General features: G+C 46.6%; 1 protein-coding gene across 3 annotated transcripts in view; it reads right to left on the minus strand.

Moving 5' to 3' along the window:
- Nucleotides 1–2636: 2636 nt before the first annotated feature.
- Nucleotides 2637–16278, minus strand: part of LOC101934026 (cystathionine beta-synthase-like) — a 51420-nt gene continuing 37778 nt past the window's right edge. For all 3 annotated transcript variants that reach the window (XM_024100541.3, XM_065578126.1, XM_024100540.3), the window contains 7 exons: nt 16011–16095; nt 13590–13695; nt 12858–12929; nt 10885–11019; nt 9628–9736; nt 8975–9059; nt 2637–5342 (listed from right to left, as the gene is read on the minus strand). In XM_024100541.3, the coding sequence (XP_023956309.1) occupies nt 5182–5342; nt 8975–9059; nt 9628–9736; nt 10885–11019; nt 12858–12929; nt 13590–13695; nt 16011–16095 (753 nt within the window). In that variant the 3' untranslated portion in view covers nt 2637–5181. The remainder of the gene's footprint in view (nt 5343–8974; nt 9060–9627; nt 9737–10884; nt 11020–12857; nt 12930–13589; nt 13696–16010; nt 16096–16278) is intronic.

Genomic DNA, 16278 nt, shown 5'->3' on the forward strand with positions numbered 1-16278 from the left:
CAACTTCTGTTGGTAGGAGAGACAAACTGACCGGCTACACAGAAGAAGAGCTCTGTGTAGCTGGAAAGCTCATCGCTTTCAGCAGCGGAACTTGGTCCAATAAAAGATGTTACCTCACCCACCTTGTCTCTCTAATATCCTGGGATCAACAAAGCTACAACACCACTGCAAACAAGGATTATACAAACAGGAGCGGCTCTATGTATTTTGCCGCCCCAAGCACGGCAGTGAGGCAGCCTTTGGCGGCATGCCTGCGGGTGGTCCGCTGCTCACGCGGATTTGGTGGCATGCCTGTGGGAGGTCCACCCGTCCCGCATCTTCGACGAACCTGTGGGACCGTCGGACCTCCTGCAGGCAAGCCGCCGAAAGCGGCCTGACTGCCGCCCTCACGGCGACCTGCAGGCTGCCCTCCACGGCTTGCTGCCCCAGGCACACGCTTGGTGTGCTGGTGCCTGGAGCCGCCCCTGTATACAAAGCACTTGTGGCTATAAACAGTGGGAAAGGGAGAGACTTTACTGTAATACCAAAAAAAAAAAAAAAAAAAAAAAAAAAAAGCTGTCAGTCAGAGGGGGAGAGAAAATAGATAGAAAGACCTGTTAGATCACAGGTTTTGTTGTTTAGCTACATAATTGCAGTATATTGGCCCCAAATGCATGGGGAAGTGTAGCTGAGGCAAAGGCTGAAATAGCTAATTGCTGTTTTTTGTTTGCTCTATCCCGTGTTTGTTTAATCCTGCAGTCTTTTTGCCTGAGAGAGACAATGATATTTCATCTCCTTTGTAAAGCCCTTTGAGAGCTACAGATAAGCCATACTATACAAGAGCTAAGTATTGTCATTATGGTTCTATCACACAATCTCAAATTCCTCACATACTGTCCCAGCAAATAAAATCCCCACCCGGCTGTCTGAGTTAAGCCACCTTCTTCCACACTCATAACGTCTACAAAACAGTTTTGCTTTGTCACTACAAAAATCTGTACCAAAGTGAAAATGTACAGCGTAAAGTAAATGTAATATAAAAACAAATAGCACGGGGAATTTAGTTTGGGATGTATTTGTTCATTTTCATATTTCATACAATCCTTTATTTTAAATTTACCTGTGTCTACCCCAGAATTTGTAGTCTGCCTTAGAAAATGTATTGCAATTCTGATTATTCATGATTGTATGATCAAGGTCATGGCTCCTGCCCTTAGGGTTTTACAGTCGAAAGCCAAACAAAATGTGGTTGTAACTAGGGTGACCAGACAGCAAATATGAAAAATCGGGACGGGGCTGGGGGGTAATAGGTGCCTATATAAGAAAAAGACCCAAAAATCGGGACTGTCCCTGTAAAATCGGGACATCTGGTCACCCTAGTTGTAACAGACAAGAGGGCATGGAGGACAAGGGTAATGATAATAAAGACGCCAGCTTTCACAGGTTAACAATCTCATGGCTCTGAATCATTTGAGAGAATATTCCTTTTGAAAATAAATGAAACCAGTTACTCAGAAACCAAGGTGCCTTGCTACTGATTGTAGGTAGTTTGCTTCAGGCAGCACACACTTGGCCTTGAGTTAGGCATGAATGAGAATGACTTTTATAAAGAATTTTTCTCCGATCCTACTCAGAAGGATCCCAAAATATTTTACAAACAATGAACCTAGGCTTACCATAATTTAATTTAAAAAAAGGAGGACACTCCACGGGGCCCCGCCCCCACCCCAACTCCGCCCCTTTCCCGCGCCCAGCCCCACCCCAATTCTGCCCCTCCCCTGAACGCTCCGCCCCCTGCTCCTCTCCCCCCCACCCCGCTTCCCGCGAATCAAATGTTCACGGGAAGCCTGAAACAGGGAGGCAGAAGGTAAGCTGGCGCTGGGGCACGGTGCGGCCCAGTCTGGCCAAGTGGCTCCCTCTAGTGGCCGGCCAGCCGGCCGGCCAAGGCCAAGAGGCTCTGGCCCTGGCGTCTCCCACCCGGTTTGGCTTGGGCCCTGGGGCGCCGGCCCCCGGCCGAGCACCGCCGGCCCTACACCGCTGGGCCCCGGCCCTGCACCGCCGGCCCCAGTGGCCCCGGCCGAGCACCGCCGGCCCCTTCCTCCCTCCCTCCCTATTTTCCCGGACATGTCCGACTTTTTGGGATTTGAGGCCCAAAAGCTGGACATGTCCGGGAAAATCCGGACATATGGTAACCCTAAATTGAACCCAATCCTGCATCGATTGAAGCAGCATGACTTGGGCTCCTACACCCTATGGTAATACAAATAATAAAAATAATAATCTTAACTCTAACTATTGATTCCCACGCTTAAAGTTCATGCTTAAGTCACTGCAGAAACATGGTTAAGCTACAGGTATCATTACCCCCTCTGCTGGAATGCAGCTTCTTCTACGGTGGAATGTGACATATGTCAGATAGTGCACAGCAACACTACAGCAGTTTAGGACCGAACAGAAAGACTACTGTACGCTGCAGGGAGAAATTTAATTACACACATTGGAATATGGCCAACACACTGAGTTAACAATCCCCCCCCTTTACTCCTGCAAAACATTCCATGGATTCTTTAATGACCACAAATGACTCAGGCCTCTGAGCTCTGTTTCAGATCTTGTCCTAAAGGGGCAAAACCCTCTCAAATAAATAATTCACTATATTTTTGTTTTAAATATTGTATTTGTTTTTATTTGAGTACGCAGTCATATAAAGTACAATGATTTTTCTTCATATATATAACAAAGACAATTTCTTGCAGCTATCAGAACCTTGTGTGCTGCTGGACAAACAGCAAATGGAAATCTCTCTCTCACACACACATGCATACAGCCAGCCACACTCCTTCCTACTGAAAAGTTCTTGTTCTTGTGATTCATTTGGTGATTTTTTCCCCTCTCAATTTATGAAACCATTCTCTGGATGAATTTGAGAAAAAAAAATCCACCAGCAAGGGCCTGATTCTGTTTTCTCTGAAATCAAAGGTGAGGTTCCTTCAGTTCAGTAAGGGTAGGATCTGACCCTCAGGCTTGGTCTACGCTATCAACTTATGTCAGCATAACTACGTCACTCACGGGTGTGGAAAATCTGCAACCCTGAGTGATGTAGTTATACCAGCCTAACTCCCAGTGTAGACAGCGCTATGAGAGCTTCTTCCGTCACCATAGCTACCGCCTCTCAGGGAGCTGCATTAACTATGCCAATGGGAGACGCTCTCCTGTCAGCATAGGTAGCATCTTCACTAAGTGCTGCAGTGATGCAGTGCTATAAGCATAGACAAGCCCTAAAGCCAGGGCGACACTACAGACCTGTAGTGGTATAACTATGTCGCTTGGGGCGTGACAAATCCACACGCTTGAGTGACATCGTTATACTGTCGTAACCCCCTGTGTAGACAGCGCTGTGTCGATGGAAGAGCTTCTCCCATGAATATGGCTACTGCCTCTCGGGGAGGTGGATTAACTACACCGCTGTAGCATTGTACATGAAGACAAGCCCTAAGTCTCCATCCAGGTAACAAACATTGTTCTTCAGGATGCCCTCTCTGGTTTTGGAAGAGAGACTTTATCACATTTTGTTATTCCCCCTCCTCTCCGCTCCCGCCCTCCCCCACCATGGTTTTTGGGTTTGGTGTGGAGGCCATCCCAAACTGTCTGAACTTCCTGATTCTGCAAAGGATCTCCTGAGATTTCCAGTTCTAGCTCTAGTGGGAAATATTAGGAGGACAGCTTCTTGGGGTGGTCTGCTTTTTTGGCCATAAACCAGATGTGAACAAACACTTACCCAAATACTTGCAAAAGATTTGATGTATTGTGTATAACTCAGCAAACAAAAAGCAGCAGACACCATTCCTAACCATAAATACTTCATCATTTATCAAAAACCTTGTACATACTAGATTAGATTAAAAACACAGACTTGTCGCTTAGGAAAAGCTAAAACTGAAAGTAGTTGCTCCTCTCTCAATCTGTCCACAGCACATGCCTGAAGCAATTGTGCCTATTCCCCTAAACTGGGCTGCAAAAGTGATTTCGTTTGTTTACTCTTCTCTTGCTGTGCACTTAATTCCTTCTGTGTTTTTGCAGCTCTAACAAGTGGCTCTTCTGAGCTCTGCTAACAGCTCCTGGAATGGACTCCAAAGCTTCAAAAATCACATCAGACCCCAAAAATAATTAATTGGCCCCAAAATCATGATTTTTTTAAAGTAAAAGATTACTTTGTGGTTTTGGGCTGTCTTTTGAGTTTGGAGCTCCCCCTGCCCATCCCCAGTGTGTCTAGGTGACAATTAGTGCTGGCCATTCTCCCAAAGGTCTTGGGTAAGGGGATTTTGGCCTTTGCTACAGGAGCTCTCCCCTCCCCATCTGCACAACCCATGTTCAGGAAATAATCCTGCCCTTCAACTCCCATACCAATCCTGTCCCCCTGGTAGCTCCTGCATTGGTTCTGCCCATTCCCTCATTCCCCACATCAATTCAGCCCCACCAGCCTCACCTGTGCTCTTCCTACAGCACCTGAGAGTCTTCACCCCTCTCTCCTAGGCCCTGATGTGGGGGCTGCTTCAGGGTCCCCTCTTCTCCTTCCCAGTCCAGGTGTGGCAGGGACGGAGGGCAAATGGGGGAGGAGCAGAGGAGCCATCCCATTGTTCACTGGAGTGAAAGGAAGCAGAGCTGCCCTAACCTGATGGGTCCTACATGCTCCCTTCTCCCCTCCTGTAAGAACAGGGTCTGTCCCTGAGGGAAGGAGGAGAGAAACTCTGCCTGCAGTAGCTCTGATTGGCTGCTCTTCCCCAGAAGGGTGGTGAGTGGGGAAGACAGCCAATCAGCAGGGGTTTCCCCCAGCCAGGGATGAAATTTGGGAGAGGGCTGGAGCTTCTCCCATCATGGCTCCAGCCCCAGCCATAATCATGTATCTCTTGAAGTGGGAGAAGGTGTTAATTAACATTTAGAAGGTGTTAATTAACCATGAAACAGCAAGAGACAAGTCTTACAAAATCTGTGCAATAAGACCCATATATTAACTCCCTCACCATCCCCCCAATGTTGTGTTATAATATTATCTCAGTATAACTCCTTATTTTAATTAAACTTTGTTCTTTAGTCAGATCATCCTGATCCACAGATTCCTTTGATGTCATTTCAGATGCGGTCAAATGTATGGGACAGAGGATTAGTCAATTAAAATCATAGCCTCATAATTTTGAAAAATCTTCAGTGGCTAATTTCAGATTCATCTGAGGCAATAGAGCCCCTTGATGAAGCAACTTTTTGTTGCTGGCTCTTGTCCTTTCGGGTAATGAAGTTCAGGAGATTCAGGGCCGTCACCACTCCAAACACCATCTGCTTCTTGGCATAACTGCCATCTCCAATGTCTGTAAGCACACAGCAAAGTACATTACTGAGTTATCTGAAAAAGCAGTCCAGAAATGGCTGTGATTTTTATAAAGATAAGACCTCAAACAGGCCAGCATCATCCCTGCTATGATTCTACTAAAAAGTCAATCGGGTCACATCAGGGATGTATTGCGCAACAGTGAATTCTTTACCACTACAAGGAGTCTAATTTGTCACTTGACCTTATGAGACTTTTGTTCCAATGATTCCCCATCCCAAATCAATGATAATCTTTAACAGCAGCGGAGATAACTGTATTTATAAACAACCCTTGGCCCCCATTGCAGCTGACATAGTGCTGTACCACACCACTACCAAACAATATAAAGTGCAATAAAGTGTAACTTTTTAAAACACATGTCCTCTTAAAAGCAAACAAATAAAAAGCAGGTGAGGGTGTCTAAATCAAAGAATGAAGTATATGTTGGGAGGGATGGGAGGAAAGTAATAAAAATGGGGTGAACTGTGGTCAGACTAAAATAGCACCTGTTGACTACGAAAAGTGTTCAAAAAGTGAGGTGAGTTTAACTGGCTGAGTTTTTCTACCACCACCATTTTTTTCAGTGAAAAAAAAATTTTTTTTTTATGAAAATGCCCCCCCCTCCCCCAAATCTTCCCGAAATATTTTAAAATCAAATTGTTTTGGTCTTAATATTTTACAGAAAAATACCTGTTTTTTTTCAACCCTCCACAGCTGAGATTGATGGCCAGCCTCCCCTTCCCACAGAGGAAGTATAATCACAGAGTGATTCACAGAGCCATTGCTTGATTTTCTTGTGTTGGGAGATACATATGGATTTGCAGGGTCTGACTTTAGCATGCTGGCCTGAGCCCCTTGCAGGCGAACAAACCAACATGGCACGCTATTTCACCAGCTCATGTGCATGAGCGGGCTGTACATTTAACGTTGTTCAACTATAAAATCAGCCTAATTACACCCTGAAGTTCTAATGTTATCCAGAGAGCAGTTATCTTGACTGCTTTGTTGTAGCAGTGAAATCTTAAACAAAGCACCTCCCATAAGAGAAGGCATCATCTACACTTACAAATTTTTACCACATAACTATGTGGTAAGGGGTGTTATTTTTGCCAACATAGGTAGATCTCTAAAAACCCTTGTGTGGATGCAGTTATACTAGCATAAGGGACTATATACTGGTTTAAGTTATTTCATTTCCCTGAGCCAGAAGAAGCTACGCCAGTCTCAGCACTTTTAGCCCAGTATAATTGCGTCTACACTAGGAAGGTTTCACTGCTCTATGGCAGCATCGGTAAAGTGGCAAAACTTTTTAAGTGTGAGCAAAGCCTAAGTAATTATCCCCTTTGTGGAAACAGTTTGCGGAGGCTCTGGCTACACTACAGATGATGCAGCTGCGCTGCCGTAAGCTCTCTAATGTAGCTGCTCTAAGCGGACGCGAAAGAGCGCGCCTGTCAGCTTCATTACTCCAGCTCCCATGAGTGGTGGCAGCTATGTCGGCAGGAGACGCTCTCCCACCTGCATAGCGCTGTCCACACTGACACTTAAGTTGGTGTAACTTACCTCGCTCAGGGGGTGACTTATTCACACTCGAGTGACATAACTTATACTGACCTAAGCTGTAGTGTGTACATAGCCGGAGAACTCGACTTTATCATTTACAGAGGCTTTCCAGGGCAGGCATTGTCATTTACTTTATATCTGTACAGCACCCAGCCCAATGGGGCTCTAGACTGATTGGAGCCAGACTGCCCTGGAGAACGCTACTCAGGGCGGAGGAGAGGGCCAGGTTCTGCTGCAACTCCGCCAGGAGGAACTGCCCGTCAGGTCTCATCTCCAAATGGGAAAATCCAGCCCAGACCTGAGCACGCTTGGTACCATGATTCTGGGCAGAGCCATGGAGTGCTGCCTTGCACGCATGGGTTGGCTCAGTTCCTGGTGAGCAGAGTGACCAGGAGATGGTAGTGAGCAGACGGGGCACAGAAAACCAAAGTGCTGCCTGAGTGTGAACACACAGCAGAGTCGGGCAAAACACGCCATGTGCTTGGGGGGCATGAGGGAGGGCAGAAGAGCAATGAGCCCCCTAGTGGCCAATATGGCTAAGAGGGCTTAGAGAGGCTGGCAAGTCTGATTGGAGCCCCTGGCAAGCAATTGCAATACGCCTAAAGAATAACAAAACAAACTTTTCCCCACCTTAATCACCTAACTTCACCCCACCCTTCTGAGTCCAGGTCTCAGCTGAGAAGTGAATGGGACTCTCTGAGTATATCTACACAGCAACTAGACACCTGCAGCTGGCCTGTGCCGGCCGACTCAGAGGTCTCAGGTTGCGGGGCTGTTTCACTGCTATGTAGACATCTGGGCTGGCGCTGGAGCCTGGGCTCTAGGGCCCTGTGAGGTGGGCGCTCCCAGAGCTCAGGGCACAGCCCAAGTCCGGATCTCTACACAGCAATGAAACAGCCCCGCAGCCCTAGCCCCGTGAGCCTGAGTCGAGCAGTATGGGCCAGCCACAAGGTTTTCTTTGCTGTGTAGACATACCCACTGTGGAGCCCATCAGTGTCATTCTTTCCTTGGCCAAACGGCTCACTCTGAAGTCCAACGAAGGATTCCCTCCTTCTCACAGCTAAGCAAGCTGCCCCACCCAATCCTTGCTATCTTAAAGAGCAAGTGACAAGAGAGAGCACTCTCCCTTCCATCTGCACAAACGTACAGGAGCTCTTGGGTTCAAGCCCAGGGGCAGGGAAGTGGGGAGTGCGGTCCCCTTAGCAAGCGCCTCTTCTCTGGCACTCTGGCAGCTCCTCCGTTCTCAGTGGTACGCGTCTCCTCAGGTCTCCTATTAGGAATCCACTGGGGTATTAACACTGCTCTCAACAGCATTACCACACAAACTCCTTTCTGCAGCTGCTGCTGCACAGAGATGGGGGGACTCAGCCATGGCGGCTGTGTTACTACAATCCTGGCCAAAGGCTCCAGCTCGGATCAGGACACTGTTATGTTGGGTGCTGTACATGAACATAGTAAAGAACAGACACTCCCCTGAAGAGCCTACAATGCCAACAGACAACAGGTGAGAAAAAAGCAGTACTGTTATCCCTGGTTTAGAGATGGGAAACTGAGGCACAGAGACTGCGCGACTTGCCCATGGTTGCGCACACAGTCCGCAACAGAGCTGGGACTTGAACTCTGACTTCCTGAGTCTCAGTCTGGTGCCTTTTTACCACAGATCAGGCTTCCTCTTTTGATCATCTGGCCAAGAAATGACACTTTACCATAGGCATGAGGGCATCACTAAAATAAATCTGTTTGTGTCCAGCTGTAGAGCAAGTTAAATAATCAGAATAAGAACCTTAGTATTTCAGGCTCACCCTGCCTCTCTTCATGCTACCATGCATGGGGCTTTGGAGAGGGGTGAATGGCCGGTGGATCCATGACTCTGCTGAGTGATGGGGAAAAATCCCTCATGCAGGAGGAGCATAGGGTCGCAGGTGCTACTGCCCACCTGCTCTGCCCTGTTGTGAGGATTCCATTCCCCCAGAGAATGCCTGTACAAAGCCCACATAATCTGGTTGGTGCAGAAGTCAGAGTTTGGCTTTTAAAGAGGTTCTTTCCTTTTCCTCATTAAAAGATACTTACATTGCATCTGATCATGTACAACTATAGCAAAATGATCATTCTCCAGGATACTAGAGAGGTTTCCAAGGTTGTCATCCAGGCTAATCTAAAGAGAAGGGACCAAAAAAAAGAAAAAGGGCATTTAAACACTGCACTTTGTGACAGCATTAGGGACCCAAGTCTTACTTTTAAAGCACAGTACTGTGCTTGGGGCAGTATAGAGGTGGAGGAAGGGAATATCAGAAGGCACAGGTGTGTTGATGCAGACGCAGCACTTCCTGGAGCTTTGGGGAGTGCAGGAGAAACACAAAAACAAGCACAAAGGACCAAGTCCTCACCAGGTATAGTTTGGAGTAGCTCCATTAACCCCACTGGAGCTACATCAGTCTATACCACCTGAGGATCTGGCCCAGTGATAGTAGTCATCCCCAGACCTTGCATGGGAGCAGAGAAATTGGGGAATACCCCTTTTGCTCTCCCTCCTTTGCACATCTGCAGAAAGCCTGGCATAATCTAACTTGTAATTAGACAAGTCATACAATGGAATGCTTCAGAAACACAGGCTATATATAGAATCAGTCCTTGGAGTGGGGATAATGCCTTCTTTCTGTGTTAGGAGGTGCCTAGCTCGCCTCTGGGTTCTATTTGAAACAAGTCAATAATAACTGTAATACCTTTGAAAACTGGTCACTGATGACCTTGATGACCGGGTCTGAGAACTGGGCATTTCCAGCTAGCACGGAGGAGAGGATGTTACTGGGAGTCACCATTCCCAGAATGTGACTGTAAGAGAACAGCGAGATTTGCAAAGGGTCAGGCTTGAGGTGGTCAAATGGCTAAACAGTTTTTAGGGACCAATCCTGCTCCCTTTGAAGTTAATGACAAAATTTCCTGCCTTCAATGGGAGAAGGAGGTGGCCCTTAGTTCATCCAAGCATCTTTTAGTGGGTGCACGTCTTCCGGACTGTCATTTGTTGGAGTGTCACAGTAAAAACAAAGCTGAGAAAATCAGCTCACTGTTGGGTCATCTCTTTCTTCCTCCCTTCCTGGGCTATGGGGTGAGCCTATCCTCCTGTACTAGAATCAGTTTCCACCGCAGGCGAACATATTTCTGACTTGTGTACCATCTGGTATGGGAGGAAGCAGCCAAGCAAAGTACATAGCAAGGAAATAATAACAGCACAACATTTAGATGCTAATATGGAGAGATGGGGATACAATTTCAGATTGGGAACGTTCCATCTCCAAACCAGAGCCTGGGGCCAGATCATTATTAGCTGAGACACACTGTGCTGTAGGAAAAGCTCAACTTGTTTAGCCAGTGAGGGACTCCATTGTATACCCCCAGCTGCTATTGTAGCTGTTTCATTAAAACATGCATCCGCAAGAGGAGGATCCTCTCCCTAATAAAGTGTTTTTAACAGCAATTATTGTCTGAAATTTGCAGCTCGGGATTTAACATTTGAAGAAAAGTCAGCCAATGGGTACTTGCTGTCATTTACCAGTGAGGTTCATATCTATGCCTTACCTTTACTGTACACTTATTGATTAGGAGCCTGGTCCAACACCCATTGACGTCAGTGGGTGTTGGATCTGGCCAGTTCTTCTCTTTGCTAATTTATGTAATGTTTCCTTGATGGGCCACATCTGTTATTACTGACTATAGCAAAAATGAGGATTTGAAACAATATAGGGAGCTGATCCTAAGAGGTGCTGAGCACATGCAACTCCCATGCCACTAATCTCTCAGGATTAGGCCCGTGTCATTATTTTTCCCTTTACCGTACAGGTTTTTGAATGGTACATTAAAAAGTGTATTGAAGGGACTAAATAAATCAGGTTTATTGTACAACTATAAAGTATTTTGTCATTGGTTTCCTCATTGCTGTTATTCATTCACATAATCATCCACCCAGCCAGTAAAAGAGATACCCAGATTCAGCAACCACTGGCGCCTGGGCGTAGCCCTTCTCCTTGAGGATTTCGATTGCCTTTTGACAGTTGACTTCTGGGACAAGAAGCAGAGGGGCCGAGAGATTCAGCTTTTGCACCTTGACATTCCACCACCTATAGGAAAACGACAGCAGTTTATTGTTCTTCACAAGCGTGAGGCATGTGTGGGGCTGAGTCTGAGCTGCTCCTCCTCTTGTTTAGACAGAGCTCTCTCAGATACAGACAGTATAGGCAGATTTAGACTGAGGTCACCACACTTGAGCTCAGATGTGTACTCAGGCAAGTGTCACTCCTGACTCAGGGCTTGAGCCTGCAGCGCTGAGCATGCTGTCCCTGATCCACCAAAGCCCTTAAGCAAGTGCTTAACTGTAAGAAGGGGAGTATTCTCACTTGACTTCACTTCTTTCATTTGTACCCTGGTTTCTTAAGGCCTGGAGCATGTAGCCCCAGCACAAAAAGAGAGTCCTACAACACAGCAGGTATGGCTTCTGGAAGAAGGTTTGGATATTCCTGTTCTCTCTGAATGGAAGGAAATCCGCAAGTCGGAAGTCATCTGACATTAAAGGGCCCTTCAATCCAGCAGACAAAGGCAAAGCAAGATCTGATAGTTGTAAGCCGAAATTAGAAAAACTCAAATTGGAAACATGGGCGGCGTGTGAACCGCTGGCTTAGGGAGGCTAGCCCCCAGCCCCGCCCCTTCCACCCTAGGCCCCACCCCTTCCATGCCCCCCTGGAACCCAGAGCCCCCCCCACTGCAGCCACCGGCCCCTGCCTCAGGCTAGTGCCCTCAGCCCTGGAGGGCCACCCCGCAGTTCCCATAGCCCCAGGAGGGCGGGCAGTGCAGGCCCAGCCCGAGCCTGGGCCATGGCACAGGGGAAGAGCCGCAGAGCCCAGAAGCAGGAGGCGGACTGGGGGCGGAGCATGGGCGGGGCCATGCTTGGTTGTTTAGGGAGGCTCAGCCTCCCCCAGGCTATGATACCCACCACCCACGACTGGAAATAAGATACAACTCTTTTAATTAACCTTTGGAGCAACATCCCAAAGGATGTGGTAAACTCATCATCACTCGGAGTCTTTAAACTGAGATTAGCTGTCTTTCTAAAAACTGTGCTGTAGTACCCCCATGAGTCATTGGGCTCAAAAGTGTTCACTTATGTAGTAGAGAAGACTAAATTCCCTCCACTGCAAGAATCACTTGGCGAAATTCTATGGCCTGGGAGGTCTATGCAGGAGGTCAGACTAGATTATCACAATGATGCCTTGTGCCCTTAGAATCCATTAATCTAAAACGGAAACTTTATGTTTCCTGCCTGAATAGAAAACGGAGATATTTAAAAGGGCCCTTCATCTCTATTGTCTATGACAATTGTCACCACAGATCTGCTGAGAGCAGCCTTGCTGGGGAGGACATTTGACACTGACCTAGAAATTCATTCCAAATTGTTCTTCACTGTAGACAGACACAAGAGCCTGGTCAGTATGAAAGAATTAATTTCTGCAGAAAATAAACTCCTCCTTTATGGACTAGACCAATGAACAGGGAAACCAACATTTGAAAGAGAGTCACTGTCTGGGGCCAAAACCTTAGGGCTTCAGCCTTGGGCAGTGGGGCTCAGATTAAGGGCCCCCTGCCTAGGGCTGAAGCCCCCTGGGCTTGGGCTTCCCTCCGTCCCTGGGGCAGTGGGGCTTTGGCTTTGCCTCCATCTCCCCCCCCCCACCAGGGTGGCAGGATGGGCTCAGGCTTCAGTCCCCCCTCCTGGGGTCATGTAGCAATTTTTGTTGTCAGAAGGGGGTCACAGTGCAATGAAGTTTGAGAACCCCTGGCCTAGATTAACTTTTCAAAGGGACTGAATTATTCAAAGAAAATTAAAAATAGATGATCATTTCCAAATGCAGAGTGATTATTTCCCTAGCAATGAGGGCAGTTAATGTAGAAGGAAGTAGAACCTTACCAAGGCTTATGTTCCTGGACATTTTTTAGAAATCCATTCTTGCCCATCCACCTATCATTCAAGAACTTGGACCTAGAAATCATTAGCAAAGAACAAGGAAGAAGTCTGTAATGCACCCAGCAAGAAATTGGAGGGGGGGGGGTGAGGAGGAGAGATTTAAACGCATTAGGCCTTAATGTTTCACCATGGCTCCCATACTTTGAGCAATCAGCTGATGTTGGCCCCTTTTGAGGTGAATGGGAGGAGCAGGTGAAATTACACCAGTTATTTAGGTGCCTAAGTTTAAGCACCCAAGTTTGAAAATTTCAGCCTAGGTGATTTTTCCTGGAGCATAATAGAGTATGTCAGTGACGAGTGAAATAAAATCCAAGCGTTCTGCAAAGCCCCGCCCCCGTGAGGAAGATAAATTGACTCCTTATTTATGGTCTCTTTCACCACTCCAGTTTTATGCTGGTGTAATTCCATTGATTTACATGTGCCTGCTTTCAGTGGTGTTACACTGGCAAAACAGCGTAGTGAAGTGGGTCCATAGTGTTTCCTCCTCTACTGACTGATGGAGGTAATTTCCCCTCTGCCACAGAGAAGAACTGGCCATGTGACAGCAAAGCTTTTGTATGGCCACATTACTCATTTGGTCCGTGAATGTTATTTCCATTGCTATGGCTGAACCCTGCAGCGCTGTCACCTCGGTGAAAGCAGCAGGTCGGAAGCACTACAGAAGAGGAGTCTTACATGTAGTTCCTGACGGAGTCGGGCAAGATGACAACACAGCGCTGACCCTCCGTCAGAGTCCTGGCAGCCTTCACAGCAATAGACATTGCACTGCCGGAGCTGCCACCTGACGAATGAACAAGAAAATAGACACACACAAGAGCTAACAGCACATGAGACAATAACATATCATGACAGAGTGGCCTAGGGTAATGCCCCTGCAGTGACAAGTTGGGTCAGGGTTCGGTAATGGGACACTGAACCTTTAGGGCATGATTCTCCTCTCACCGGCACCAGTGTGTATCAGGCATAACTCCAATAAAGCCGGTGCAGTTACACTGGTGTACGGGAGAGGAGAATCAGACCTATACTCTTGTAAGCCCCTAGCTCCAACAGAGACCAGGTAGTGACCAAAGGAGAATGTGCAGGCGAGGGCTGTTGAATGGATTATGGGAGTGGTGATTCTAGTCCAGTTTGTGGCCCCATCACAAATGGCCCCATCATCACTCTGGGAGCAGTATCTGCAGGGAGGACAAGGATTGAAAGGGCACGGCCCCAGTTCCTCAAAGGTATGTAGGCATCTAACTTCCATTGATTTCATATCTTTGAGGGTCTAGCCAGAGAGACCAAATTCCCTTCCAGCCTTTGAGATGGCCCTTTCAGGTGAGGGGCAGGGGGGCTGGGAGCAACTTGCCCATGCTGTCCTTGTTTTGTTGGTACAGAGAACATTTCACTCTCCAGAGCTGTTGAGCTAACACATTTTACAGGTGCTTAGTGCACTTTAAATAAATGGTCGAAAAGAAGGAAAATTAAAATTGCAATTATACACGGGATATCAGCCAATGATGGTGTTTGGGGCCGTGAATGCGTGTGTGTGTGCGCGCGTATGCATCTGTGTGTTTTCGTTTTCCTGTGTGTAACTCAAAAAAAGGTCCTTGGCTTCTCACAGGTAATATTGGCTTCTCACCTGCTAATATTTCAGCTTAGGAAAGACTAAGGGTCATAATAGTCCTCAGTCCATGTGCACTTCGGATTTCTGAACCAAATTTGGTCTTGGTGTGACACCATTGACCGCAAAAGGAATTACAGTATGAATGTAACACTTCTGAGTGCAAGTGACATTTTGTAAGTGAGTGAGTTGTAGTAATTCAGCAACAGAGGGTCCTGTGGCACTTTTAAGACTAACAGAAGTATTGGAGCATAAACTTTCGTGGGTGAATACCCACTTCGTCAGACGCAAGTAAGTCAGTTTTGTAAACTAGCAGTACTCTAGCAAATGTAGAAAAAGTCCTTATTTTGTTCTCTATCACATGAAATCTCAGACATTAGGAGTTAAGTTTAGTCATAGATTGTTATTTTATCATTTATATGGCAATTTTCTTTAGACTTGCAGATGCTGTCTTTTGAAATGTGGAAACATATCTCTGGAGATAACCTTGAGTGTTGGAAGACACTTAAGGCCAATTTTTAAAGGTACTTATGTGCCTAACACCCACTGGTATCAATGGGAATCAGGAGCCAAAATACCTTTAAAAATGTGCTTCTTATATACTTGTGTTACATATATACCAAGGTAACATTTTCAGACTTAGGTGCCTAAAATTAGGCACCTAAATCCAAATGTAGGCATCTAAATAAAAGAGGCCTGATTTTTCAATGGTGCCGAGCACCTGCAGCTCCCTTGACTTCAATGGAAGTTGTGGTTTCTCACTACTTCTTTAGCTGTCAGCATGAGCCCACGTACTGGCTGGTATTGGATTTGAACCCATGAGCATCTGGCCCAGGGCTGAGAGTGCAGCCAGCTGAGTTGCACTGATGCCTTGTGGAGTGGCACTGACATCCATCTGTAAACAGCATTTGCACAAGGACAACCGTTCATTTTGAAAAGCTGTTTGGTTTCTCTTACAAAGTATTTCTCCTTGCACCAGGGACTGGGAGCTGTAAGAACACCTTACTTTAACAGGACATCTCAAAACGTCCTGCTTCAATCCTTGCACCTTCCAGTATCATATGGCAACAGCTCAAAGACAGCAAATATAACCTCCTATGGCTGACTTAGTGGAGCTGCAGTTTTTGTCCGTTTGTCCTGCTCTGAATCCCACTAATCTTTCCACTCAGCTCATGTGACACTGCACCCAAAAAAAGGTAGCCCCAGAAGTTCTACCTCCTTATACAAAAGTGTGAACATGAAATGAGATTACAATTATTTAGCATGAGTCAGATCCAGGGCTGCTATAAATCATTGTAGCTCCATGAAATCAATTCACACCAACTCAGGATCTGGTCCGATCAGTATAGCATAGAGAACGTGCTCGGAACTGTATAAGACACAAAAACACAGACACCGCCTGCCCTGAAGAGCTTTCTAGTCTAAAATGATTAAAAGATGGAATTAAAATGGAAAATGTTTATGAACAGATATAACATTCTTCAGTAATTTACCACACAATAATCCTTCCTCTCTAATCAGCCTGCGAGCCATGAGAAAGGAATCTGCGTCATTGGACTTGCACCACAGATCCACCACCTGAAAGGAAGGAGAGAAAGATTTTAGGGTCCTAGACATGTTATTTTGGGCTTCACCCCTCTGGCGCATTCTGCTCTGTACAGGAGGCCGGGTTTTCAGAGGAGCTGAGCACCTGCATCAAATCCATCAGCATCAAATCACTTGCTGCTGCACTTGAAAACGAACACATATGGCAAAGCATGT

The sequence above is a fragment of the Chrysemys picta genome, chromosome 1 (assembly GCF_011386835.1).
Source record: "Chrysemys picta bellii isolate R12L10 chromosome 1, ASM1138683v2, whole genome shotgun sequence".
In the NCBI taxonomy this organism is placed as follows: Eukaryota; Metazoa; Chordata; order Testudines; family Emydidae; genus Chrysemys; species Chrysemys picta.